The sequence below is a fragment of the Anser anser genome (genome assembly GCF_964211835.1).
Source record: "Anser anser genome assembly, chromosome: 1".
NCBI lineage: Eukaryota > Metazoa > Chordata > Aves > Anseriformes > Anatidae > Anser > Anser anser.
Genome location: NC_139720.1, coordinates 7,280,129 through 7,306,779, shown reverse-complemented (window position 1 = coordinate 7,306,779; position 26,651 = coordinate 7,280,129). Strand labels below are relative to the sequence as shown.

The 26,651-nt window shown below is 51.8% G+C and overlaps 1 protein-coding gene across 9 annotated transcripts in view; it reads left to right on the top strand.

Moving 5' to 3' along the window:
* The window catches only part of FRMD4A (FERM domain containing 4A), a 362,821-nt gene extending 338,263 nt beyond the window's left edge, over positions 1-24,558 (top strand). For 7 of the 9 annotated variants that reach the window (XM_083819662.1, XM_083819663.1, XM_083819658.1 and 4 more), the window contains 9 exons: positions 4,301-4,434; positions 7,694-7,816; positions 10,798-11,026; positions 12,199-12,255; positions 12,485-12,722; positions 13,071-13,235; positions 14,951-15,810; positions 17,602-17,698; positions 20,865-24,558. In XM_083819662.1, the coding sequence (XP_083675788.1) occupies positions 4,301-4,434; positions 7,694-7,816; positions 10,798-11,026; positions 12,199-12,255; positions 12,485-12,722; positions 13,071-13,235; positions 14,951-15,810; positions 17,602-17,698; positions 20,865-20,967 (2,006 nt within the window). In that variant the 3' untranslated portion in view covers positions 20,968-24,558. Of the gene's footprint in view, positions 1-4,300; positions 4,435-7,693; positions 7,817-10,797; positions 11,027-12,198; positions 12,256-12,484; positions 12,723-13,070; positions 13,236-14,950; positions 15,811-17,601; positions 17,699-19,293; positions 19,366-20,864 lie in introns of all 9 variants that reach the window. The other 2 variants (XM_083819664.1, XM_083819661.1) reach the window with 1 other exon arrangement.
* Positions 24,559-26,651: the final 2,093 nt, after the last annotated feature.

The window sequence follows — 26,651 nt, the reverse complement described above, 5'->3', positions numbered from 1 at the left end:
AGGCACAGGGCATCGCCTTGGTGAGATTTGTTGAGTGTATGACTCGCTTCATGTCCCCGGCGATGTCACCAAGACATCACCAGTATTGGTCAAGACTTTCCCAACATCGCCAGCAAACCAGCCCGTTGGCACTGGTGAAGAAGCTCAGCTGTGAGTTGTGAGTGAGTTGAGCAGGGAGGACCACGTTCTCCCTGTTCCACAGCTCATGTTCTCCTGAACATTGGTGGAAGGAGTCACCCAGAGAGGCCAAGTGGGTATCAGAAGATGCATAGCTCATCCACAAACAAATAGGGAATTACGTGGGTGCTCGGGTCACCAAGACCTGTGTCCTGTCCTGTGTGCTGAGGCAGGAAGAGCATGTGCAATTTCCTTGGCTTTGAAATGAAACCACCACCAGCAGCTATAAAAACGGGCCCCGATTCAGCAGGTTCCTGGTGCCTGTCAAAGAGAGGGACCGGTGCTTCCTACCTAGCCTGTTTTCTCAGCCCTTTCTCTTTTAGGGACATCAAATGGTTCTGCAGAAGCGTGTTGAAACGCAGGATTTGATAAATCTTTACACAGCGAGTGGAAATGAGGCTGAATAATAATATTCACAGAGAGGTTCAAAAGTCACCCAGGGAAATTACGTATTTCAGCCACGTTTCTCTGGATTACTCCATTAGGAGCTAGCCCTAATGGTGGCAGCTAAAATACCTGAGCAAGCCTCCCGATCAACCATTTCTGTTGCAGTAGGAGTTCCTTACATTAGGACTCATCCTTCAGAACTGATTTTTCTCAGCTGATGTTCCCCTTTGGGAGGCGCAGGGCAGCTGGGACTCAGTGAGCATCGTATTTAATAGGCCTGATTTACAGTAGTAGCTGCTCGGTTGGATTGGTTTGTGCTGGTCTTTGATTATTTCTTCGGTTGTTTTTTTGTGGTCTTTTGATTTGTTCTGACATTTTTGGGTCAGTTACCACGGGATTTAGAAGTGGGTCTGTGGTCACAGCCTTGCTCGAGGCTGGATTAATACATTTTTATAAATAAAGAGCTTCTAATGGCAGCTGCAGGCACCCCAGCAGTACAGAGCACTGTTCTCTGCGATTTTAACAAGCCTCTCGCTCTGGTGTGATTCTCTTGACTGATCAAGTCTGCTTTTCACCTGTCAGAGCAAGCAGAGAATCCGACCCATAAAAATCTAATAATACACCCCAAAACAGTTCAGCTTTCCTGGACAGAAACCCCAAGCCAAGCCTTCTCTTTAGGAATTTTGAAGAATTAAGTGCTACAGTTTGCCCAAGACATCACCCAAGTCAGGTACGGTCAAGCTCACAGTTTATCATCACAAGGCATGATCTTTGAGCGTGCCGTGCCCTGGTCTTTAAACCTTCACTGCTCTAGAAGACTTTGTGTTATGAAGACACGCCTGAAATAGCTTAATTTGAAGTGCTTCGTTAATGCCAAGAAGGAGAGGCCGACTGGTTTCAGCAGTAATCCCACTGCTTAACTCAGGACATAACAGTGCACTTCCAGATCTCCCCCAGATCCTTTGCTTTCAGGGAGTGGAGGTAAAAATGGCAAAACGTTCACTCAGTGGGCATTGCCCCCGACTGCAGCAGGGGCGAGACCAGCACGGTTCTCGTGCAGGGTCAGCACAGCTGGGGCAAATGCCTTGAGCTGCCTGTGCTCCGTTTGGGGCCGTACCAGCTCAGCCAGAAGCTGCTGGTTTCCTTCTTGTCAGCACGCCCCGAATCAGCACAGGCGTCTGGGCAGGGTTTCGACTGTTCACATGTTTTTAAACGTCTCAGCATCTTTGTAGCTGCTGTGGCAACCAGAAAAAGAATGAACAGCTTTTAAAAATAAATCGGAGGCCGGCGTGGAGGTAGGGAGCAGGGAGAGGAAGGAAAAAGGAAGAGCAGTTGAAAGGAAAGAGTAGATCGTTAAAGTTGTCCTGAAAGAAAAAAAAAATAAATTAAAAAGGTTGAAACATCTGCTGGAATCATGAGAAGCTTTTTGCCAGGGCTCAGCAGATTGTTGGCAATTAAGGAAAGAAATCGAGCCGTTCAGCTTTCACTAGTAACTGCTCACCAGGGTTACCATTAAGAAGCACTAAATGCTAGGGAGGGCTTTCCCTGCCAGTGTAAATACACGGCTCCTCCAGAAGATCCCGGGAAGTTCCTGCAGTGCAGATGTGTTCGCAGGGTTTAGTTTTATTGCTCTGTGAGTGCAAACAAACCCAAATGAAACGGGGGCGACTACAGCAGTGAACAGGCACGGTACTATGAGTTTGTCCTTCTTTGCTTGATGATGTTCAAACTGGCTGATGTTTGGAGACCCTTTTTCCACCTCCCCTGCTCCAGGACAGACCAATAAATGGTGTAACAAAGGCGGGCAGCACTTTGCAGAATAGGTGCCAGCTGTTTTCCTGCATGAAAACTGCAGAAAATGGTGGTGGAAGAGACCAGGGAGAGCCTTTGCTCCCCCTGGGCCAACGCAGAGCTGGTTCGTGGCACAGGCTGCCTTCATCCTCTGTCGGTTTAGCTTTAGCAGTTTGCCGGAGTAGTAGCAATGAAGGACGAAGCCGAAAGCACAAATTTCACCCTGGTCTGCTGCCAAAGCAAAGAATTGTTTCTAGTTTCCTTCCAGCGCTCTGAAATGGCAACAGCATTTTCGACCAGCTTGTGCTGAGCATCGTCACTGTACGCTAAGAAACCAAGCTGCAAATATATCTAGAAGTCCCCCCGACTCCCACCCTACAAGTACACCGAAACCTCGATGTAGCATCCTTTTGTGTCTGACTCCTGCAGTTAATAAAAGACTGCTTTTTCTGTATCATTGCTCTCGAAAGGCAGGGGACAGCCCCAAAGGCACCAGCTGCTGGCACTGAGGACCCGCTGAGGACCAAGAGAAAGCCTCTTGAAGCGTTATTGAGTCAAAGGCTTCTCTGCGGGCACAAATACCCCCCACAAGAAGTTGTGCAGAGCACTCAGATGGCCATCCAGCTGTCTAAACATAGGTGTCTTGTGCCATTGTGGGTGGGTTAGAGTGTCCCACTAGCAGTCCCAAAGAAGATGGGTCTCACGGGGTCTTGTGTCATGTCTGCCACCCCACGGAAGACATCCCAGATACCTCAGGTCACCTGGACACTTCTGCTGAGGCAACAACAACCTCTTAACCACAGCGGCTGTGTCAGTTCAGCCCAGCTGTAGCCGAACAAATGGCAGTGGTATGAGTGAGAAGCCTGTGGAGATGGTATTTGCCCCTTCCTGAGGCTGCTTTTCCTCTCTCAGCGTGCCCATAATCTTCATATCCTTTCTCTGTGCCAAAAGGATGCGCTCAGCTCATTCAGGCAAATTCACGAGCTCACCATAAACTCGTGCCCAAGCCCAGAGATGCGTTAAAGAGGGCGAATGCTTAGGCACATCGTAAGGAGCAGCTGCTCAAGGTGCGGACTCAGAAGTGTATGCAACCAAAATTTCCTCTTTGAGGTGCAGGAACTTGGATAGCAACTGATGCATCACCACCACCCACAAAAAAAAAAAAAAAAAAGTAATCAGGAATCCCATTAATAAGTTCCCCTGAAGAACTGAGGTTACGAGTGCTGTCATGACATCTGAGCGACAGCCTGGCTTAATTCTGGATTCGTACCAGGCGGTTTGCACAGGCTTTCTTTGGTGGAAGTCGCTGGGTAATTGCCACTTGAAAAGTCAAGCCATCGGCACCCCCAGTCTAAATATCTTGACCTACCTCTTCACAAGAGGCAGCTGCTCTCCTGGAAGGACCGGCGGGTTGTTGTTGTTTTGGTTTTGTTTTACAGCTTAGCGTGCATCTTACAGGAAACTTGCTATATCCCATTACTTTCTTTTTTCCATAAAGCAGACACTTTAAGTGGATTGAATTCAGTGTTTGCTACTAGGATAATTGCAGTCCTTAAAGAAGCGGTCTGCATTGTCAAATGGCTTCTCCTAGGCTCACTTTCCCAATAACTCATCTCCAGGGCTTTGTAAAATGTACTGTTATTGGGAACTTCCATGGGAACGGTATGTCTCTTTTTTTTTTTTAGGATCTCTGCATGAATAATGTTGTTGTTTCTATTTTCCTGCGTGCTGATAACAAGCGTCTTTGTGTGCCCCGCTGTCCGGTCTCTGTTAACTTAAGCATTAAGAATCTGCCGTAAACAAACACGACTCCATAACACCTGCTTCATGTCACAGCCCGATTTCTTTTTGGAAGGGGCGCATCCAAGGCTTTGGTAAAATTACAGGTGCTCCAGATGTGTGTGCTGCTGTCAGCTGCCCTAGTGAAATCATTGTTTATTGACAGGTTCCCAAGAGTCAGACAGCTCTCAGTCTGCCAAGAAAGACATGCTGGCCGCCCTGAAATCCAGGCAGGAGGCTTTGGAAGAGACGCTGCGCCAGCGCTTGGAAGAGCTAAAGAAACTGTGTCTCCGAGAAGCGGTAGGCAATGCGTATTTTATAGCTCCCAACACTGCTTGCATGCTTTTTGTTTGGAGGTGGTGTGGAGGCAGAAGAAGCAATTCCTCTTCCAAAAGCCGTTGTCCAAAAGCTTCAGCAAGGTCCAGCTGTTTCAAATCTGGATTGCAATACCACGGGGCATTGCATTCCAGAGCGAACCCCATGGCTACCCGGTTGGTCTGGGGCTGTAGGGTGCTGAGCAGCCCCGTCTGCTGTTTGAAGATGTGTTTAAGATGCATTCAGGCAGGCTTCTTGCTGGCTTTGGTGGCAATATGCTACCTAAACAGCATAAGAAGGCTGTTCTGTGCACTGCTAATCACTCCACAAATACTTTTGACTACATTAAAAAAAAAAAAAAATACCTGCCCTTGCACTTTCTTCATGGAGCAGGCCGGACTTTATGTGCTTTTCTTCTCCCCGCATACTGTTGTACAGCACGTGAGGTCTTTTCTGCTCCATGTAGATTCCCTTCTCCATGCAGATTCTTCAGGTAAGCCCTGGCACTGCTGGAGAGGAAAGGCAGACCCTGTAAAAAGGGACCACTGTGGTCATCCTGGAGTGCTGGGTGGGGACAGGCTCCAGCGCTCATCCCATAACCATCCCACTCACCTGCCTCTTCGTTCCGGGAGTACACAGGAGGCCACCTTGCAGACTGGTTTTCTGTTTTGGGAAATCAAAAGCCTGCTGCAGTTGTGTGTAGAGACACAATTCAGCAGCAGCCTACACTCGGGTCATTCAGCAACCCTCCTGTGTTCACCAGGCCTGCAAATCTGAATTTAACAACACGTGGTGATGTCAAACACTATGGGAAGCTGGCTGCAGACAGCGGCACCGAGATCTTTGAGCTGTTGATTAATATTTGATGTGTATCTTGCCTCTGACAAAAATGGGGGAAATAGGTCACTGATTCAGCTCTCGTTGTAGTTCATTCTGTAGTTTTAGTGCCACAAGAATAAGCTGGAGAACACCTCGTAACAAAGAAATTCAGCAGGAATCTGTGTAGCTCCCAGTTCCTCTCCCTTACTCACCACGAGCAATCCTTTCAGCCAACTTGTGCTGATCCAGGTCAGGAGGAGGAGATCCAGTCTCATGAGCCCCTCGTGCACAGAGCTAAGATCACCCGCAGGAAGCAGTGACATGTTTTGGGGGGCTGCTGGACGAGGTCTGGAGTCATTTGCCACCCCAAGGTAACGCTGCCTGGGGCTGATGCCATGCAGCAGCGTGCACAGAGGGGAAGATCTGGTTGTTCCACACAGTAATAGGAATTCACAGCCCCGTGCCTTTTAACCCCAGCCCCATCCACGGTGCAGCCTCAGATGCTGAGCAACACAACCACAGCCCAGGCCAAAGCTCCCTGCTGGGGCACGGGGCCAGCAGGAAGGAGCGATATCTCCTTAACGTGCTGTGGCAGGGCTGGCCAGAGCCCATCCGTCAGCACCTGAAGAGCTGTTAGAAAGTGTTGCTGCTTTCCGTGGATGAGCCGAGAGAGGCAGCCGATGGGCACCTGGGATCTGACCCAGTCTTGCAACCCTACAGCTCGTCCATCAGCAGCCTGCAGCTGGGAGGCGTTTCTTCCCGTGGTGCTTTGGCATGGAAATGGCCAGAACAGAGGGAGGAGGTGAACCAGCAGATAAAAAAGGGTTAAAAGTGGGGGCATAATCAAATAAGCATGGCCAGAGCCATTCCTAGCAGTGGCATCAGGTTACTTCAGGCCATCAGCACTCCGGTTACTTATTAATTTAGATTACATTTCAGGCCTGTGCCTGTGAATACTTTGCAGCTTATGGAGGCAGCCTGGTAGCCTGCATTCATTTTGTTCTGCTCCAGTCCTGAGCTTTTTACGGGAGATGTTAACTCTTTCCCTGCTGCCCTGCTTGGTATTACCTCCGGGGTTATAAAGAAAATATCCTTGCTTCCCTCAGAGAGGGATACATGAAGCTGTGTCTTGATGCAGTGCCTAGAGCCCCGGCACACCAGAGGGAACATGATGCAGAAGAAAAGCTGAAGTAACCCCACAGGGCCGGAAAGACAACCCAGAACGGGACACATGAGGTGTCGCAACAGTGCCTCTCCCAAAAGGGGCTGTGCACATCGGCCCGGAGCAGTGCTGCAAACCCAGTTTTGCTCGGAACTGCTGTGAGGAAAGATCTGCAAAGGCCAGGTCCTTGTTTCCTAGTGACCCAAGAGCAGAAAGAAAAACCCCATTAAGGAGTGGGGGAGAGGCCAGGGCAGGCAGGGGCCTGAGCTCGGCGCTCACAGTAAGGTCAGCCGCTGCTCTTTGGGATTCAGATGATTTAGGTTACTCTGCCAGCTGGATCCTCTCAAGGCTGATGCTAAAGAACACAAAGGCCTTTTGTCCTTCATGGGGAGAGTTTGGAGTACAAGGAGTCAGGCTGTTCTCCTCGCGAGGCTCCTGCCTTTTTTTTTGTAGGCATTTGAATGCCTTTAATTCCGATGTGTGTGGCTGTACTGTGCAGTCCAGGAAAAAAAATAAAAAATTTTAAAAAAAGCAGATTTAACATCGATATCGGTGCTCGCTGCTTCCCGTGTTCCAGATATTCCTCAGTGGGGTTTGCTTCAGGTTTTGAGCAAACCTTTGCAAGTGACCCCATCAGTCTGACAAAGCATCACCTAATATCCCTCCAAAGCTGCCCCTGACATCACCTGGGCCTGCTTCTGACACACGAGGTGTTATCAGGCAGGCAGCGAGGCACCAGGCACCGCTTTCAGCGACTCTTTTCACTGCGTTCCTCTCGAGCACACCGCGAATCAGGTGGGAATGGTTTTCCTGTGCAGGTCATAACCTGCACAGCTGTTGCCAGTGGGGCTTTCTGATGCAGCAGGCGTGCATCCTGCTCTCAGGTGTGCTCATCCCCCTTCCAGGAGCAGTCCGGCAGCGAGCAGCTCTTCTTTTCCTGCTAGCCCTGCAGCGGAGATGAAAGCGTGCGTGCTGCGATCTGCTCAGCCTCGGGCCCCGACGCCCTAGGGTTGGGCACCACCTACAAACCTGCACTGGGCAGGCCACAAAATCCGTATTCATGCACAGGTTAAAGAAAAACACTTCCCCACCCTCAGCATTAGATCCTGGACCGCAGGGTTGGGTGCTCTCCTGTATGTTTATCAGCTGGCTGGGCTGGATCTGTCATTTTACAGCCACGGTTGAAGAGCTGTGGGGTGCTTTGCGCAGACAGGAGTCCGCTGCAGCATCTCCCAGGTCACTAACGGTGTTTTCTGCTTGCAGGAGCTCACGGGGAAGCTGCCACGAGAATACCCCCTGGATCCCGGGGAGGAGCCACCTATTGTAAGGAGAAGAATAGGAACTGCCTTTAAACTGGACGAGCAGAAAATCCTGCCGAAGGGAGAGGTGAGGCTTCGTCCTTCCCTTCCAGCCCCGTGTCCCCAGCCAGGGTCTCTGCGACACCCGCTGTGCATCACGGAGCAGCCATAATGTTCTTGTTGTAAATGACTGCAGTTGGTCACGGTGCCTTTTTCAGTTCCCATCAGAAAAAATGAAGCAGAGAGAGGGTTGCTTGTCTTAGGCCAGGCTCAGAATAAAGCTCAAACCCTCCGGGCTCAGCCCTGGCTGTACTAGGGGTAACAGGAACAGCCAGGGTGATCAACTGGGAGCACATCAGGAGCCCCCTGAGCCATCCGAGCCCTGCTGCTGCCCCGTGTTGTTGTCACAAACAGCAGCTTGCTTTCTGATCCCAATTCAGATCTCCCCTAACAGGGAGGAAAAGCATCGCAGTTACCCATCGTAGTCCCGCAGCAGCAGAATGAAAGCATTTTGCTGCCTGGTCCTTAAACAAAAGAGCCTCCGTCCCTACCTATGGGGAGCTGGAATGATGTTTTGCTGAGTTTGCCAGGGAGTGTTTGTTCTTTTCCCTTGCTCCCACAATGTGCTGGGTCAGTGCCCTGAACCGTGGCTGTGAAAACAGGCCTGCAGCAGCTGGGAGGCGGGACCGGATTCACAGAAAAGCCATTGTCTGCAGAGACGCATTTGTCTCAAGACACTTGTGCGTATTCCAGTTTTGAGTTTCCTTTTTATTTTTGTAAGAGGAGAGGCTGAAGCTGGTGTGACCGCGTGGTGTAAGGCTCGGTTCAGCCAGGGAATTAACTGTTTGTCGTTTTGTTGGCGTTTTCCCTTGGCTGAAAAAATAAACAGCTGGAGCTCTTCAGTTTTGTTCTCAATGGAGCCTGGGAGAGGAATTCCTCCGAAGTCAAATATTCATGAACTAGCACATTTAATTAAGCTTTTCAAAGGGAGGCACGGCGTAGCTGAGTTACTCCTAAAAGCCCTGCAGTCTGTTGGCTGCTCTGTTACAACCTGATCCCCAGCTTCCCCACGTCTTTACTGTTACGAGGCAGCTTTTGGGGCCACTGGGTGAGGGATCTCCTCACTCCTCTGCGAGGCTGGGTTGAGCAGCGGGAAGAGCACGAAGGTAGAGCAGCTCCTCCCCACTGCAGGCACTCTGCCTTTTGGCAACAGCAATCCAAACACGCTGACTCAGCTTCCCTCTATCCCCTTTTTCATCTGTCAAACTTTAGGACTGTGTTGAAAAGCATAAATTTCTGTTCTCGAAGAATAATGTTGGGCTGTGTTTATTTGGCTGCCGGTTTGAGAACGTTTAGAGAGGCCAGTGTTGATTTTCGTGTGCTTTTCAGCAAGTGCAAACACTGGAAACTCAATTTAAAACAAGGGTGAAATTCTTCCCCAGTTCCATAAATCCAGGACTGAAATTACCAACTGTGACAAGGACCTGAAGCAAGGCACTTCCATCTGAAGGTAGATGATAGCCCTCATCTCCTAAGGCTTTATTTATAGGGGCTTCGCTGGATGAAAAGAGACAATTATGGCTGGGAAGAAAATTAAGACATCATTTCTAAGATATTCTGAGTGATTTAGAACTGAATCTGTGAAGGGCTGAAATGACAGCTCACACCAAACTCTCAGTAACTTCAGTAAGAGCTTTGTCAGAGTATGAACTGCAGAGTAGACTTCTACTGCATTTCTTGGTGATCACCTCTACCAGGTCCGTAATTCCTGGCCCCAGGAAGGATTTTGCCAGAAGGCAGCGAACCAGGCTTCAGGCCTTGAAACTCCCTTCCTCAAATTCACTTTTAATTAAGCTCGGCGTTGGTAGAGCTTATAAAGTCTGCAGTGCAAAAAGGGATCTGTTAAAAAGATGGGGGTGGGTTCAGTCTTTCCGAAACGATAACTGTAGTTTCAAGGCAATGCTGACTCACCCCTGACAGCAAAGAGCTTTTTGCAAGCCAGAAGCCCTGAATAAAAACTCCAGAGAATGATTTCAATCTGATTAATTCCCTCAGCATCCGTCCTTGCAGCGTATGCTACTGCTAAGAGAAAGGGCTTGAATTTGTGTAACGAGGATCTCCGTGAATACGTGTCTGATAGACAATCTGAACACCCACAGCTCACTAGAAGAAAAAGGATTTGGCTTTTTTTTGCCCTGTTTTGCGATGTATTGTGTTCCCCTTTCGAGCAGACCAACGCCAAAAGCTCCGTGGAGCTGGGCAAGGCAGCCAAATTCACTACAGATAGCGAGTGCCTTTGAAGATCACAGCTTGGGGTCCCGGTGCAGGCCAAGCCAAACCAGCTTCTGCCTTGGCATTTATTGACCTAGGTCCTTGGGCTTTGGAGCGTGACTACAAAGCAGTAGGTAGCTTCCAGGGGACACCTGTTTGCATTTAGGACTGTATCGACCGGCATTGGATACACAAGCCCCTTTTGGCACGCAGGCAGCCTGCTGTTAGACGCCGATTGCTCTGAAATCCCCCTCCTGGCTTGTAAGTGGAGACAATTTTCCGGGGCAATCAGTTACAGCAGCCCGTAATTACCTCAGCTCCCGCTCTCCCCAGATTTTAGCAGCCGTACACCAGGGAGGAATTAGCCCATCTTCACTTTTTCTTTTTTTTTTTTTAACCCAGACGGGTCAGTGGGTGCCAAGCCTGTGGAGAAGGTTAAAGTTGTAGCTTAGCAGCTATGCATAGCTCTGTTATCAAGCAAGGCTTAAATATGGAGCTAGGAAAGGGAGAAGGAGCGGGCAGGAGGCAGAAACTCCCATAAGGTGGATGTAAGAGGATGGATGAGTCGATGGTAGAGCACCTCTGAAGTGTGCTAAGCAGCGTGGCAGGGTCGGGGCTGAAGCACACGCACCGTCCTTGTGGGGTCACCCCATTCTCGTGGGTACGCTTAGGGAAGCCCTGAGATGCGGGGAGCAGCACGATGGTGGATGCTTTCCTTGGCCATATTCAGGGGGAGCTTCCCAACAGCCAAGCCAGGAGGGTTTGGTGGCAGCCCAAAATCTGCTTACGTTTTCCCAGGAGGCAGAGCTGGAGCGCCTGGAGAGGGAGTTTGCCATTCAGTCCCAGATCACGGAGGCTGCCCGGCGCCTGGCAAGCGACCCGAACGTCAGCAAAAAGCTGAAGAAACAGAGGAAGACGTCCTACCTGAACGCGCTGAAGAAACTGCAGGAGATCGAGAACGCCATTAACGAGTATCGCATCAAATCCGGCAAGAAGCCGACCCAGAGAGCCTCCTTGATCATAGACGGTAAGTCAGGCTCAGCACCCGCAGCACCACCAAAGGCTCTGCCTTGATCTCCTGTTTGAGGCACGGATTTCCCTTCTTTCCTCTTCCCCCCCCGTGTCTGGAGGGCTCCAGGGGTGCTGGCAGTCGGGCTGTCCTTTCCCATAGCGGCGTGCTGTCAGATGGGTGCCCAGACTGCGTTCAGGATGTGCTGGTTCACGGCACAAGAGGCAGTGTCACGCTGTGGATTATACACAGCTCCCGAAAGCAGACCGTGACTCCTTTGTTCACCTATAAAATCGCTCTGTTAACGTCTCCTCCAGAGCGGTGCAGTACAAATGTAATTAGTGGTAGCAGATTGGGGTGAGCTCTCTAGCTGAAAGGCATCTGTAAAATCAAAGTGGTAGCACTGTCATTGCTGTGCTCAAATACTTTTTTCTTTTTCCTTTTTTACAATATAATTCTCAGGGCACTTCATGGTTTACTGGGTTGTTGATTGGTTTTTCGTGAAATCCATTAACTTGCTGCTGTGGTTCTTTCTCCCTTGCTGATTTTGCCCTTTCCCTTTGACTTGCGGAGGTTTTTTTCCGTGCCTTTGTATCAGGAACTGAGATTAGAGCTGCTGTATTTGTGACCTGGGTACCAAGCTGCACTGCAGTCAGGGATAACAGACAGGATGCGGATGGGGGGGGCAGCCCAAAGATGCATGCCAAGGACACGAGAGCTTCTCCATCTGCTGCTACAGAGGATGCTCAGGAAGCGTTTCCCCCAGATCACACAAAATTGGTGCCTTCAGTTCGCAACAGGATGATGGTTTTAGAAAGGCAGAGATGGAACCCAGAGTCTTAAGGCCCGAGATCTTCAGCAGATATCAATCTGGCTAATGTCCCGTTGCCGTTTTACATCCTCTGGGGAATCTCAGCTCTCTGTTGTGACTCAGTCTTAATCCCCGTTAATTGAAAAGAGTTAGCAGCTCCTCGAACGGCAGTCTGCTGCTGAGAGACCTGCCCTGCAGCTCTGCCCTCTGAGACGAGCGTGGGCTGAGCCAGTTATTTATAGGAACCTTCTTGCCTTATGGCTGCGAGAGGAGGAAGATGTGGGTGAGTGCTTAAGGCTAAGAGTCAGTGGGAGATGACGGTGCAGTTCACCCTGCGATTCTCATGACCCTCTGACCATCTTTCTTTTCTTCTCCTCAGAAGGAAACATTGCCAGTGAGGACAGCTCTCTCTCGGATGCCCTTGTTCTCGAGGACGGTATGTTGGCTGCTCTGTGTTCTAAAGGGCAGGAAGGAAATGGGGAGGGATGTGTGCATTCCTGATGGATGCTCCAAATGGAGGAGCTGTTCTGTGTAATGATCCACCCAAACTTCCCAGTCCCAAAACCGCTCTAGCCTGAGAGCAAGGCGTCATGCTGCCCCGTAAAGTACTGCTGGAACTGAACGTGCCACGCAGCCATCACCCCTTCCCCTTCTTCTCTCCACAGAGGATTCTCAGGTCACCAGCACAATCTCCCCTCTCCAGTCCCCGCACAAAGGACTCCCGCCCCGGCCACCCTTGCACAACAGGCCGCCTCCTCCGCAGTCGCTGGAAGGCCTCCGCCAGATGCATTACCACCGCAACGACTACGACAAGTCCCCCATCAAGCCCAAGATGTGGAGCGAGTCATCTTTGGACGAACCCTACGAGAAGGTCAAGAAACGCTCCTCCCACGGTCATTCCAGGTGAGCCAGCTGCCTCCTATCCCCGTCACACAGACATCTCCTTTTGGAGATGTCCTCACAAAACCATCCCTCACCAAAAGGAGACTTCTGGGCTTTTTTGGCTAACGTCATAAAAAGTAGGCTGCAGTCACATGAGTGCTGCCTGGTATCTTACTGTTTTAAAGAAGTAATTAGGAAGGAAGGACAGTGGATTGTCTCAGGGCTGTGGGACGTGACTCAGGGCAGCACCTGACCCCACTCCCACTCACCCCAGGAGATCGCAGGCACGTGCCTGAGACCCCAAATGAGGCAGGGAGCCCTTTCCCCGAATCACAGCCCAGGAACTGAAGCCGGGTGCTTGCTTTGCAGCAGTCACAAGCGGTTCCCCAGCACCGGGAGCTGTGCTGAGGCAGGAGGGAGCAGCTCCCTGCAGAACAGCCCCATCCGGAGCCTTCCCCACTGGAACTCCCAGTCCAGCATGCCCTCGACGCCGGACCTACGGGTACGCAGTCCGCACTACGTCCACTCCACGCGGTAAGTCCTCCCGGCACCACAATGCTCTCACCTTGCTTGCCCTGAAATAACCATTCTTTGCTTTATCCTGCCCCCAGGGTATCCATTAATTCCCAGTTCAGGAAAGGACACAAACCAGTCCTTTTCACACCAGAGGCTCAAGTACTGTTACCAGCTGGAAATCCCTCCTGAGCTGAGGTCCTGAAATCCCTTCAGACACACATGATCCTGCCCCTCATCTCCCCCTCAGAGTAATGAAGCTTTTCTTCTGCTGGGACGTTTCATCCCAGTTGCTGCCCTACAAACCCCATATGGCTCAGCTTCTAGAAGGGATGCAATGCTACTGCTAACCGCAGTAAATTCCTTCATGGATCCAGCTGGAGATAACACATTGCTTCCTTTCCCATACAAAACGTTGGGTAGTGTTAATTCTCTCTCACGGTGGCATGTAAAATGTTTGCACGTGTGTACGATCTCACTGGGGAAAGAGGCTGTACAAAGCAATCCCAAGGTCTGTACACTCGAGGATCCAGGTGGTAGTGGCGTAAGCCAAGGGCTGACAGAGGGAAGACTTAAAATCTCAGCATAAGGGAGGTGATTTGATATGCATGGCCCAGTTTGACTGATTTTTAGCAGAAACTGTTCAGCTTCATTGTTGTCTTGCTCCCGTGGCAAATCCCACAAACAGAGAAGCAGAGCCGAGCCAAAGCTGCGTGCTGTTAGCTGTCCTGCCCTGAGGGGTGCTGCTAACATCGCTTAGCCCGGCATAAATCAGGAGCAATGCCAGCACGTCAGACCAGGCAGAAACGACACAAGGCATCAAGGCCCTGGGTTGCGTTCGTTACAAGGTTTTGGCTGAAAGTGCCTGTCAGGAGCACAATGTTTGTTAACGCCGGAGCTGAGCTGCATGAGAAACGAGCCTGGCACAGCGCTTGAGAAGTGGCCTTGACCGGGTGGGGGCTGTCTGGGTGCTCGGAACAACCCTCGCTCAGTCTGGGGCTCTTTCACGAGCTGCGTGCCCCAGCCTTGGCCGTCTGTCGTTTGGGGGGGGGGTGACTTGTCCGAGGGCGGTGTTCCTGCTCCTCGAGCGGGTGGCTGCAGCTCTCCGAGCAGCCGGGATGAATAGAGACCACCCGGACTTGGCCGCGGATCAAGCCCTGTAAATCTGCGATTCGGGGCGGATGCTTGAAGGGCTGTCAGCCGCTGACAGTCTTATGTATGTTACCCACGGCTGGGGCCCAGCAAAACCCAGCTGTTTCACAAAGGTGACGTTTCCAAAGGCCACAATTGCTGCGTTTTGGGCTAAGTACGGCCAGTCTGTCTGTCTGTCACTAATGGGAGAAGCACCCGGTGGATTCACACACCAGGATGGTGCTGATTCAAACGGCTCTGCTGGTTCACACCAGCAAAGCCAGGGGCTTGGGGTCACCAGGGCCTCAGATGGGGTCTTCCCCAGCACGGGAAGCCACCAAGGAATTGGGTTTGGGAAGGGTTTGTGTCCCACATGGTGCTGCAGAGGGAATGCCACCACCAGGGAGACAGGGCAGGAGCAGGAGCTGGACCTAAATGCCCCAACCCCACAGCAGGGAAGCAGTTGTTCTGCAGCCAGTGGCCCCTGAAAAGGTCCAAGTTTTCAGTGCTGCCTTGCTAGTGAGGCCGGATTTGTGTGTAGAAGGGGAGAGGGAGTGTTTTGTCCTCGTGATTTAACATCCTGAACGTTCTCCTGGTCCCTGCAGGTCAGTAGACATCAGCCCGACCAGACTGCACAGCCTAGCTCAGCACTTTAGACACCGGAGCTCCAGTTTGGAGTCACAAGGCAAGCTCCTCGGCTCGGAAAACGAGACAGGGAGCCCCGATTTCTACACCCCAAGGACTCGTAGCAGTAACGGCTCCGACCCCATGGACGACTGCTCGTCCTGCACCAGCCACTCCAGCTCCGAGCACTACTACCCTGCTCAGATGAACCCCAACTACTCCACCCTGGCAGAGGACTCCCCGTCGAAGGCCAGAGAGCGCCAGAGGCAAAGGCACAAATCGGCGGGCAATCTGGTCTCTTCCAATTCGGGGAGCATGCCCAACCTGGCCGCGAGGAACGGCACGGGGCACCACCGGGTCTACCTGCACAGCCAGAGCCAACCCTCTTCCCAGTACAGGATCAAGGAGTACCCCCTGTACATCGAGGGCAGCTCCACCCCCGTGGTGGTGCGCAGCCTGGAGAACGACCAGGAGGGACACTACAGCGTGAAAGCACAATTCAAAACCTCCAACTCCTACACGGCGGGGGGGATGTTCAAGGAGAACTGGCACGGGGACGAAGCGGACTCCGTGCGGCTCACCCCGTCCCGCTCCCAAATCATAAGGACTCCGTCTCTGGGCAGGGAGGGCCACGAGAAGGGCTCGGGTAGGACTGCCGTGTCGGACGAGCTGCGGCTCTGGTACCAGCGCTCCACGGCCTCCCACAAGGAGCACAGCCGCCTCTCGCACACGAGCTCCACGTCCTCGGACAGCAGCTCCCAGTACAGCACGTCTTCGCAAAGCACCTTTGTGGCGCACAGCAGGGTCACGAGAATGCCTCAGATGTGTAAAGCAACGTCAGGTGAGAGCCCCTCGTGGGCAAGGCCGGCGGGTGGCGTGAGAAACAAGGCGTGGGGAAGGGTAAAAGTTAGGTGGGGAGCGTCCCAGGCCCTCTGCCCGCCACAAAAACGTTTGCCTGATGGCATCGCTGTGCTCTGCTGATGTTTTGCTTTCCCGTGAGACTCCAGTAGCTGTACCGATAGCGTCCTGAAATTCAGAGCGCTCCAGTTTGTGCAGTAATTTACCCCTCTGTCACACACAGAGCTCTGCACCTCTCTGCGCTGTTAATATTAAACAGCGGGACGGTCCGAGTCGGGGACCTGCGGACACCACTGGGTGTTATGAAACAGGCCAAGGTTAAATATTTGCCGGCCATCGGTCACCGGCACACAATCCCGTTTGGATAGACCAAGGACGTGCCAAAAACTTGAACCCAGCCCGGTGGGGATGGGAGAGCTGGTTGATCGGAGTCTGTGCCGTGCCTGTCCCTTCCTTGCCCCGTGCCTGACACCGCTGCCCAAGCCTCAGCTGCCCCTTGGAGCAGACCAGGGCATCGGTCCCGTGTGCTGGCACTTGGCCTCCTGACTCCTGAGCTTTGCACCTGCTTCGTGGTGACCACCGCACCGCCCCCGATAGGTTTTTGTGCTCGCCCCAGACTCCAGAATGCCGGAGAAGGTTTAATGCCACGCTCCTCACGCCACCAGCAGCTGCTGGAACCACCACCCTGTGTCTCAGCGTGAAAAGCTGTCTCCCTTCCCTTTGATTAATTGGCACTTCTGTTCCAGCCAGCAGCAGAAAAGACGTGCACGCCGCAGAGCTTTGCTTGGCTTAGCTGTGGGAGCCGTACCGGTTCGGTCAGGGAATCCAGAAAGGATCGTGGGAGGGTCCGGGGGGACAAGGCAAATAAAATTCCCCCACCCAGCTGGGTCTTCAAACCTAAACGTGGTGCCTGGGCAGCACAGGGGCAGGTGAGCTCAGGAACCGCGGCTTGCTGTGACCGGTCGCCAGTACAGGCTGGTTGTGCATCCCAAATCGGTTCCCTGCTAAAACCAGGGGAGGATGCTCACCTCGGGGGCTGCCGGCTGCGGGGAGCAGAGGAAAATTTGTTTAAAAGCGCCCTGTGGCAGCAGCTAAGAAAATGAACAGCACAGGAGGGGGGTGCCAGGCAGAAACATCCATCGTTCGGGTGAGCAGCTCCAGGTGGGGGAGGTCTGCTGGACTTCGCGCTGTCCTTTCAAAGAGGATTATGCTTACAGATTTGGGGGGCGAGCACTGCCTGGACTTGAGAAGATTGGCCAGGTGGATTTCCTTGCTAGACCCTCGCTGAGCAAACTCCCTGAGAAGAACTGTTAGCTTTTTAGTCCAGCCTGCTTCTAGCTTACTAAAGTCAGCTCAGCCTTCCTCTGGTCCCCTAGTGGCAGGGGTGGCAAAGCCACGTATTACTTTATCACGAAGGCCCTGTGGGATGCAATTTTAGGTTTGGGACTCTTCATAGCTGCCTTCCTCCTTCGCACATCCAGCCAGGTACTCGTCCAGGCTCCCACCGGCAGGGCAGGGCTCGGGAGGGTGCAGCTTGCAGTCAGGCCCTGTGAAGCAGCATGCCTGCCGCGCTGCAGGTGGATCCGGCCCGTGACACACACACACCGCAGCAGCTCTGGGCGGGCTGCTCCCCTGCCGCACTTTGCTGGCTGGGTTCTGACTCCCGGGCCGCGTTTACCCCCAGCTGGACGTGTTCCCGCTGCTCTGAAGCGCTCTGACCCTCGCACCCTCACCTCACCGCTTCTTTTTTCTCCACCCTGTGGTTGTTTTCCAGCTGCCTTACCTCACAGCCAGAGGAGTTCGACACCATCGAGCGAGCTAGCAGCCACGCCACCGGGCAGTCCCCACCACATCCTTGCGTGGCAGACTGGGTGAGTGTCCGGGGGGCTGGCTTTGGGGACTCACCTCCTTCACTGCAGGAAGCCCAAAATCCTGTGAGCCTCAGGAAAAAACCTCCCCAAACGCAAGCAAAGGGAGAGCACGGACACACTTTTTCCTACGCCCGGTGGTCCACCCATGCTCTCCTTCCGACCAAGACCTTTGCTCTAAAGGCACGGCGAGGTGCCTGCCCTGTTTGCGCATGCAGCATCCACGTTTTTCTGCTAGGTTCTCCCCAGCAGCGTGACTTAATGACGATTAAGTTCATCTTTTTTTTTTCAGCCACCACTAACGTAATGCGTGGCACCAAAGCATGAGTGAGTCACTGCATGCGGGTAGCCATTGCTCACGTAAATTTGGGAACTGGGTTCTTTGGCTCCTCCGTGCGAGGCGAGGAGTTCGAGGAGCAAACAACAAGCCTTTTGCGAGCTCCCGTGGGTATTCTCTAGCAATCTCCTGCGATTCTGTCCTGTCACATGAAGTACAGATCATTTCCAGATCCTGTCTAACTCAGCATGTCCCCGATTTTTTGCAACTCAGTTGAGTTTGGTGAGATCCAAGAGAAAGTTTCAGGCTAAAATCCTCAAAATACTACAGGCCCTGGCACAGGAAAACAGGTAGGATCCCCTGAGTTGTGGCTGGGGACCAACAGAGTTAACTCCGCAAACATTTCACTGCGCAGCCACTGAAGAAAACCTCACCTGTTTAATTTCTTTGGCCACCTGCGGCCAAGTTTGCCCTCTGGTCTTATTCCAGCACTGCCCGTGACTGCACTTTTAAAATGGAGATGAGGAGAGCTGTAACCACAAACCCTTCAGGCCTTCTTTGAATTTTAAATTCACACAGCCGACATCCAGCCTCACATGGTCTCTGCGTTTGCTCCCAGCTTCAGAAGCAGAGAATTTTCTAGGTCCCATTTCACAAAAAGTCAAGGGAGCACAAGATCAGCAAAATGGCAGCTACCTTGACTGTACACCGAAATTTCCCCTGCTAAGGGTTTGAATCTAGACTCAGTCTCTGTCTCCATCCCAATCCTAATTCTTCTGAATATCTCCATGGCAAATGATCAGGAGTGAAACTGGCTAGCAGCCAGCTGAGAAATCTGTTTCGAAAATCCCAACTTTTCTCATTTTCCCCTTCAGGAGAACTCCTGCTCCCCATCTCTCCCAGCAGAACACCATCGAGACAGTCTTAGCTGGTGAACGTGAAGTTACCAGGATTTATAGCTTAGGCTCTGCACCAACAACCGGTGCAGAAAGAATTGGAGACAAATTAGTGCTTGTTTCACGCCGGAGCATAACTCCCAAAACATATGGATAAATACGGCAGGAGCAGATACAGCTTGCCATGAGAAGCACAACGCAACCTCCCCCCCCCACAGGAACAGGTTGTTCCCTCCCAGCACCGATTAAAAGATTTACAGTTCTCCCTGACATGTTTTTGTGTCACTAACTCTTTTTTCTGAAGATGATTCACCAGCTTGTTTCCCCGCTGGATTAATAAGCTCGTAACAATGTCTGTGTCACTTCTTTTCTTTAACATTTCCTCTCTCCTCTTTCCTCCTTTTTTTTCGCTCTCCTTTGTTCAGAGAAGCAACAGACAACTCACCCACTATGGATGAGTCTCAGTCTCCAACCCACCAAAGTACTGATGAATAGAGGTATAGTAAGGGAATGTTTTGTTCTTTCATCCCTCTGCCTTGCAGCCCGTGTTCCACCAGTACAATGCAAATAACCGGCCCCCCGCCGCCCCCGAGAAGCGGCTTTTTTAATTGTGTGCCTGTTTGTTTGGCAACAAAGCTTCCTTCAGCTCTCGGAAGAACAACTTGAAAGCGTCTCGGAGCCCTGCCTGCGCCTCTTCAGCAAGTTTGTGGCCGTTGTGCTTTCCCTGGTGAAAGAGGGCTTCTTCCTTTCCCCCGACGGGCCGCGGGCCAGCAGCGGGGGCTGAACAGGCACAGGCAGCAGGCAACGGGGACAAATTCACGGCCGGGGACGTTTCAGAGCGGCGTGGGGAGGCTCTGGGAGCAGCGTGGGAGGGCAGACGAGCACGGGTGACCAGGACGGAGCTGCCAGCAGCGCTCCAGCCTGGCACCGGCTGCCCTTTTCTCCTCTGTCCCTGCCGCAGAGGAGAGCTGCGAGGGGAAAGGCTGTCAGCAGTAGCGAGGCTTCACGGAGCGAGGAGGAACCCTGGCCCGGTTCCTGTGGGAAAACAGAGGGGGAAGGGTGGAGGGAACAAAAACCCCTCAGAGTTATTCTGTTTTAATTAAACTGCAGTCACTGCAGTCTGACGCTCTCATTTGAATCTGCAACCAGTCACAGCTGGCATCTGCCGAGCGTTTCGAGGCCGGCTTTCTAGAGATAACCCGTAGACCTCCGGCACAGAGCCGGGAAACAAAAGGCTCTTTAGCAGGCAGCACGGACTGTCCTTGCTCAGGTTCCTCCCAGCCGTCAGTCCCAGGGAAACCAGGTGGAAACCAGGACAGAGAGGCAGGAACTGCCGGACTGCATCGCTGCGAGATCAGTCCTGCGGGGTGGGGAGAGAGCAGAGGAGGAAGGGAGAAGCCCACGGGAAGCAGAAAATGCATCTCCCACGCCTAGCCCCAAACCAATCTCTTAATTCAGAAGTTGGCTCAAATCAAGCCATGAGAGAGAGAGAGAGAGAGAGAGAGAGACATCAATTCTGGGTATTATGCAATTACAGCAATCGCTTTTCAGAATCTCGACAAGATTTTGACCTCTGGGTTTTCTCCTGGCAGGGAGCTCCGCAGCCTAAGCCGGGAGCTGACCTTGATCCGAGTCTTAAGATAAAGAGCGCAGTCCCCTGAAGCCTCTCACTGGCTCTGTGCGAGCAACCAAAAACCCACGCGGCAAACAGAACCGTAGCTTGTCAAGAGAGGTGCCGCAAGAGGAGGACTGGGCTACCTGTGGGCAAAACGTGGGCCTTCCCACAGCACGCCTCTCCCTCGCCACCTGGTTTTGCTGTTCCTGCCCCGTAACTGCGGGGCTGCCGGGCGACGCGGAGCCTCCACCCCAAACACAGGCTCTGGGGGCCTGCAGAGCGCGGCGGGGCTCCCCCCCACCCGCAGCCCGATGCTTTCTGCCCACGGTTGAGCTTCCCGGGATCCCTTGCTGTCCTAACCGCGTTTCCTTTCTCCCGCAGGAGCTACAACGATAGCTGTTTCCTGGATTCTCCCCTCTATCCAGAATTAGCAGACGTCCAGTGGTATGGACAGGAAAAAGCCAAGCCTGGGACTCTAGTGTGAACCCCTGACCTCAAGCGAATCACATCAATGCCATTCTGAGATCACCTCACTGCCTCTCATTTGCCTTACCCAGCTGCACTGTCACCCAGCACCAGCTTCAACTCTTAAGCACTTTTCTCACGATGCAATTCGACATTTCGGTAACACTTGGCCCCGAGACATCCACCGCGACCGTGGCGGACAGCGGTGCGTCCCCTTGCCAGACGGCTGCACGTCCCTCCCGGAAGCCCGCAGGGCAGCGGATGCGTTGAGCAGCCATCTCAGCAGTCAGGCGGCGATTTAAAAGCTGTTTTTTTTTCCTTTGAAACGATGGGAGCCTGTTGAGGTTTCCGTCAAATCCTACTGTTCTGTGGCACGTACCAGTAGTAAGATGTCCATGACCTGCGATCCGAAGCCAACAGAGCATCAGTTTCAACGGGGTGGGGGGGGGGAGTTCAACACAAAACGGGACAGAGGCTGAGAAATACTCCTTGAAAATTCTTTTAATGAAAAAGTAAAGCTCCTTTTAATGAAAAAGTAAAAGCCCGACACTTCAAAGACGCATCGGAGGCTCGCAGTCGGATCTGCACTGCCCAAAATCACCGAACCGACATCAACAGGGTGAGTTTGTTCAGCAGGGTCTTGCTCCGGGAGCACCTCATTCAACTCGACGCCAGACACGAGCACCTCCTGTAGAAGAGCATTTCCTTCGTTGCTTTGAGCCCATCTCAACAGCAGTAACAGAACCCAATGTGCTGAAGACACGCTGGAGGTCTGGGCTGGTACCACAGCATCTACGAGCTACAATTAAAGCGGACAAACGAGGTTTACAGAGGCATTAATTAAAGCAGAGGCAAGTACTGCTACTCGGCACAGCTCTGTGGCTGGCACTGATTGCTTACCAACACGTAGAGAGGTTGGGGTTGGGGTTGATTTTTTAGTTTTTTTTTTAATACTCTGGTGAAGATCAAAATTGCCAAAAACCTTTCTCCAAGCAGACACAGCCAATAAATCCTAATCGATCTCCGCACAAAAGCGTTACTGGCGAATCAAAGGGAAAGCACATCGCGAGCTAATCGACGCGGCGGCGCCGTACCCGTTGCGATTCTCTTTCCTTCGTTAGCACCAGTGTAGCAAAGGGCTCAGCACCAGGCGGGCGAGCTGGTCCGTCGGGAAGCAGGGGAGCAGCAGCGGGGCTCAGCAAGCAGCGGACGAGGCCGATATTTCCCCGCGGAAAGAAGCGGCCCCGAGGAAGGGAAGGAAGGAAAGGAGGTGTTGGGCACCAGCGGGAGCTGCCTCCTGCTACCAGAAGGAAATCGGACGCGAGAGGCATGGAAGAAGCTGCAAGTTTACACACACTTTTGAGCAATGCTTTATACACGTCAAGCCATGGAACTTTAAAAGGCCTCAAAGACACTTTTGTAATGAACAAGTGCACAATCTCTGTCTCGGTGGATGTCGAAGCTGGCACGTCTAGCCTTCACTGCGGTGCTATGCTGTTTTTATTGCCACTAGATGGGGGGAGGTCCCTGCCCCCGTTGGTGCGTGCAAACGATGATTTCCTATGGGAAAGGCATTAAAGAAATGGCTGGAGGGGGGTTACTTCGCGAAAAGCAGAAACTGAAGTTAGCTTTAGTTTAAAAATTAAAAAAAAAAAAACACAGAAGTGCGAGTGTGTGTGTGCGCGTGTTCCAAGAGTAACAACAGCGTCTACCAGACACGAGGAGGGCGAGAAGTTTAAAACGAAACCCCGCGACTCGGGGGCTGTCACACCTTTTGGTATTGAGCTTGCTGGAAAACTGCATTCCAGGCTTTAAAAGCGAATGGGTTCTTCCTAATTAGATTTGGCAAGGCGATGGGCTTTCTAAAAAAACTCACGCGAGCTGCTCGTGCTGATTCCTTTCTCCGATACATGTAAGAAACGCGGGCTTCGGTCCTCGGCCCTCGCTGGCCGGGCTGCTGCCTGGCACCGCTTGTAAGGCGCAGGAGGGGCCCCGCCGGGCTGGGCAGAAAAACCTGAGCTATTTGTCCAGGGAAGCCTGTGCCAGAGCCAGGAAGGAAGCTCGTTAATGTCCACACATGAAGCATAAGTGACTTATCCCTCTGAAAAAAAAAAAAATAATTAGAATAATTACTTTTTAAAACTGGCAAGAGGTTTTTAAAGGTAGCCACGCAAGCCTCGTGTTCCCGGACCTGCACAAAGATCCAGCAGACGGCGGTGAGATCGCACCCCTTACCCGGATGCTTGAACAAAACGCTGTTTTGTTTTAACATCTCTCTGTGCTTTGGGGTCTTTAGCACGGGAATTATTGCGAGCTCCTAATTGGATTTTGAGCTGGATGGGAGATCGCGCTGATTGCTGGCATGCGCTGATAAGATTCTGGAGCTAAAGCGAAAGGATTAAATGAGGACCAAATTAAGCAGCAGCAGGTAATTTAGCCCACAGATTTTGAGGGGCTCCGAGCAACTGTCTGTTTTCTTTTTAATTTCCCTGGTAAGTGGTTTCGGGTTTTGGTTTTTTGTTTTTTTTTTTTCTGTGTACCTTCTTTTAATTAAAAAGAATTCAACAACAGCGGCACTACGAGGCCTCTGGGCACTACAGGAAGAAACACTCATTCCTCCAAGCCCAGATCCGCAGTTTTGCAGCAAAGGTTAAAAGGTGGCAGCCCTGAAATTAGGAAAAAAAAAATAAATCACAAAATAAATGGTTAGCCTGAATTGCAAACAGGCTCGAGTAGAGAAAAAGCTTTCTAGAAACGGACTGAGTTTAGCTTTGTGTTCTGCTTTTCTGTTTTGCAATCAAGGCACACGTGAGCAGCCAGTCTGGTAGTAAAGACAGATTAAGTAAAACAGGTTTTACTGTTTAGCTCAATTCAATTAAACACAAATGTACATAAAATGTTAATCATATGGGATTAACATATTTAAGTATAACACGGAGGGGTATATACATAGCTATTATATACAAGCACTTGACTACCAACTTAACCCCTCCTTTACCTTTTTTTTTTTATTATTATTTTTCCAGGCTCCATCCGACATAAAGCCACAATTTCTTAGTCTACACGTCCGAAGCTCCCCCTGCTTAGCCAGCAGCCCGGAGCACGTCCGTGCGCCGGGCTCTGCTGCGAGGCAGGGTTTATTTTTAAATGCTATTATATGCAGTCGCGTGTTGGAAATGTTGAAGCAGTCCGATTTGTTTTCACTCTGTCTTAGTTTTAGTTTCAGGCATAGCCGACCCCCATTCAGGTGCTATCAGATGACCAGTTACTGCTTAGTTAACTAGGTGTAAAGTTTTACATATATATTAATGTCAATAGTTTTATTACGAGTTGTGTAAAATGGACTCTCTAGTTTAAAAAAAAGGAAAAAGAAAAAAAAAAAAGAAAAAAATTAGGTCTCTCCTGAAACTGACTTTAGAGCATGTAAAATGATTTTACTGGATTCCGTTCAATTGTAATCAAGGACAAAATATGTATGTTGTAGAAAAAGTTGCAGAATTAAAGAAGATCTGCTTTTAATTTATTCTTTTTGTATTAAGAATTTGTATAGTTACCTTTACATTTTGCAAAACGGTGTTGTCAACACTTCCTTATTAAAGCATTTTCAAAATGATCCTTGGCGCGGTGATCCTTCCTTTTCCCCCAAAAAGCCGGCCCTGGTAGAGACCCCCTGGGATTCGGGGCTCAGCAGACCCCTGCTGGCTGTACCCGAAGCGCTCCCTCGCGCGCTGGGCTCCGGGGATGGACGTGTTAACTGGGAATAACCAAAATTAACGCTGGAAGAGGGGCGTGGAGCAGGGTGCCAGGCAGCGAGGGGCCGTGGTGGAAGCTCCCCGTTCCCAGGAGATGCCGAGGGGCTACGGGACGGGCCCGAACGCCGGCACCTCGCTTCCCGGCGGGGTTACCTTACCGAGGGAGGGGGAGTGGGGGGGAACGGCTCACGAAACCCAAAAGGAAGCGGGTCAAGCAATGCAGGCCTCGCTTTGTAACCTTTCTCAGCAGCATCACAAGCTAAACGACTTCAGTTTCAACCAAGCTCATTGTTCGGGCAAGCCTGGCCCTAATGGAGATGGCAACCGGCAGCACAGACCCCGCATACACTATATTTGGTCCCACAAACACCATCCTGAGAGCCCTTCTGGCATTACAAATAGCAAACGAGGCACTACAGGCACGTAACTACCACCAGGCAGGGTAACAGGGACACAAGGCAGAAACCCCATACGTTCGGAGCGCGCGGTATCGCACAGCCCCTTCCAGCTGTGGGAAGGGGTGGGGAGCCGTAACGCACAACCAGGGGCAGTAAAAAAGTCCTAAAAACACTCCTGACATTTCTATGGTGAACGCATGACTTCATCCCCAGGCTGCGAGTCATCGGATTCAGCAGAATTATTTCCGCCTAACGCGAGAATTATCAGAAATAAACATCTGGAGAAGTCCAGAGGGACAAATCCAAGCCTCTAAACTGAAACACGCCGTCCCCACAACAACTGTCCGACGGTTTGACAGCTGCACCGCACCCGCTCATCCTTAGGCTTTTGGGTTTGGGTTGGCTGGTTGGTTAAAAGGCGCTATTAGCTGTTAGAGCACGGTCCGGTCGCTGTAATTTGGGGCACTGCAGCTGCACGGAGCCTCAAAGCAGCGACGAAAAGCAGTTGCCATAACAGCGCTCCCCTCCGCGATCCCCCGGGGATGGGAGCTGGCTCTCACGTGCCGGACAGCTGGAAGCTCTTACACAGCTACGCCGTGAGAAAGTGCTCTCGGGTTTCTCGGTTCCCCGCGCAGAGCCATTCCGCAAATTGCGAGGGGATGAAGCTCTTCCGCCACGGGCTCCGTGCGAGGAAGGAGGCTCTACTTCAGGGACTGGCAGCGAGGAGACACGCTGCTCAAATCGCATTCTTTAAACCCGATTAGCCCAAAACGTTCCAAACCCCAAGTCCCATCCCTACAGGAGGCGCATCCCCGTTCAAACCAGCGCTCGGGGTACCATTAAATAGCTCTTCGGTAATTAGCTCGAAAGTGGGAGGGGGGAAAAAAAGTCCGTCTAATGCTATTATAGATGCCCTAAGGAATCCAGTTCCCACTAAAGCAAATGTTACGATGCTCCTTAAACCATCCCCTGGCTACTCCCTCGCTGCACTTTCCGAGGAAATTATGGTTCTTCTAAATGAGGGACAATATTGTCTCTCAATTATTTAAAGAGTTCAGGACTCGAGGTCAGGTTAAAGATTTAGAAACGCCTCAGGAAATCATCTGGGCGGGGAGAGGGATAAAGTTGCCGTGTTGTAAACGTTTCCTGTTGTAATAATGCCTCTGAAGGACCTCTGTACGCCGCTAAAAAATCCCCAGATGCTGATGTTAATGGAACTCTTCCATGCTCTTGACATCTGCCCAGCTTCTCCCCGCAAATCCCCGTCTGCTCCCCAAAGACCCCTCCCCAGGCTCCAGTTAGATCTTGTCAGCCTCATTTTTATTACTTCTAAACTGTTTAAGCTCTCGACATTTTCTTTGGGGTCAGACACGCCAGACCGAAACGTCTGAAACGGCCCTCGAGAACCCGGGGAGCCCCCAGAAGAACCTCAGAAGTTCCCCAAGACGCTCCACCGGTCCCCAGCACCGTGTCCCACCGTGCCAGGGGACGCGGTGAGTGCCAGACAGCCCAGAAGAGACACCACAAGGTACCGAATGCCAGCCCCACCGTGG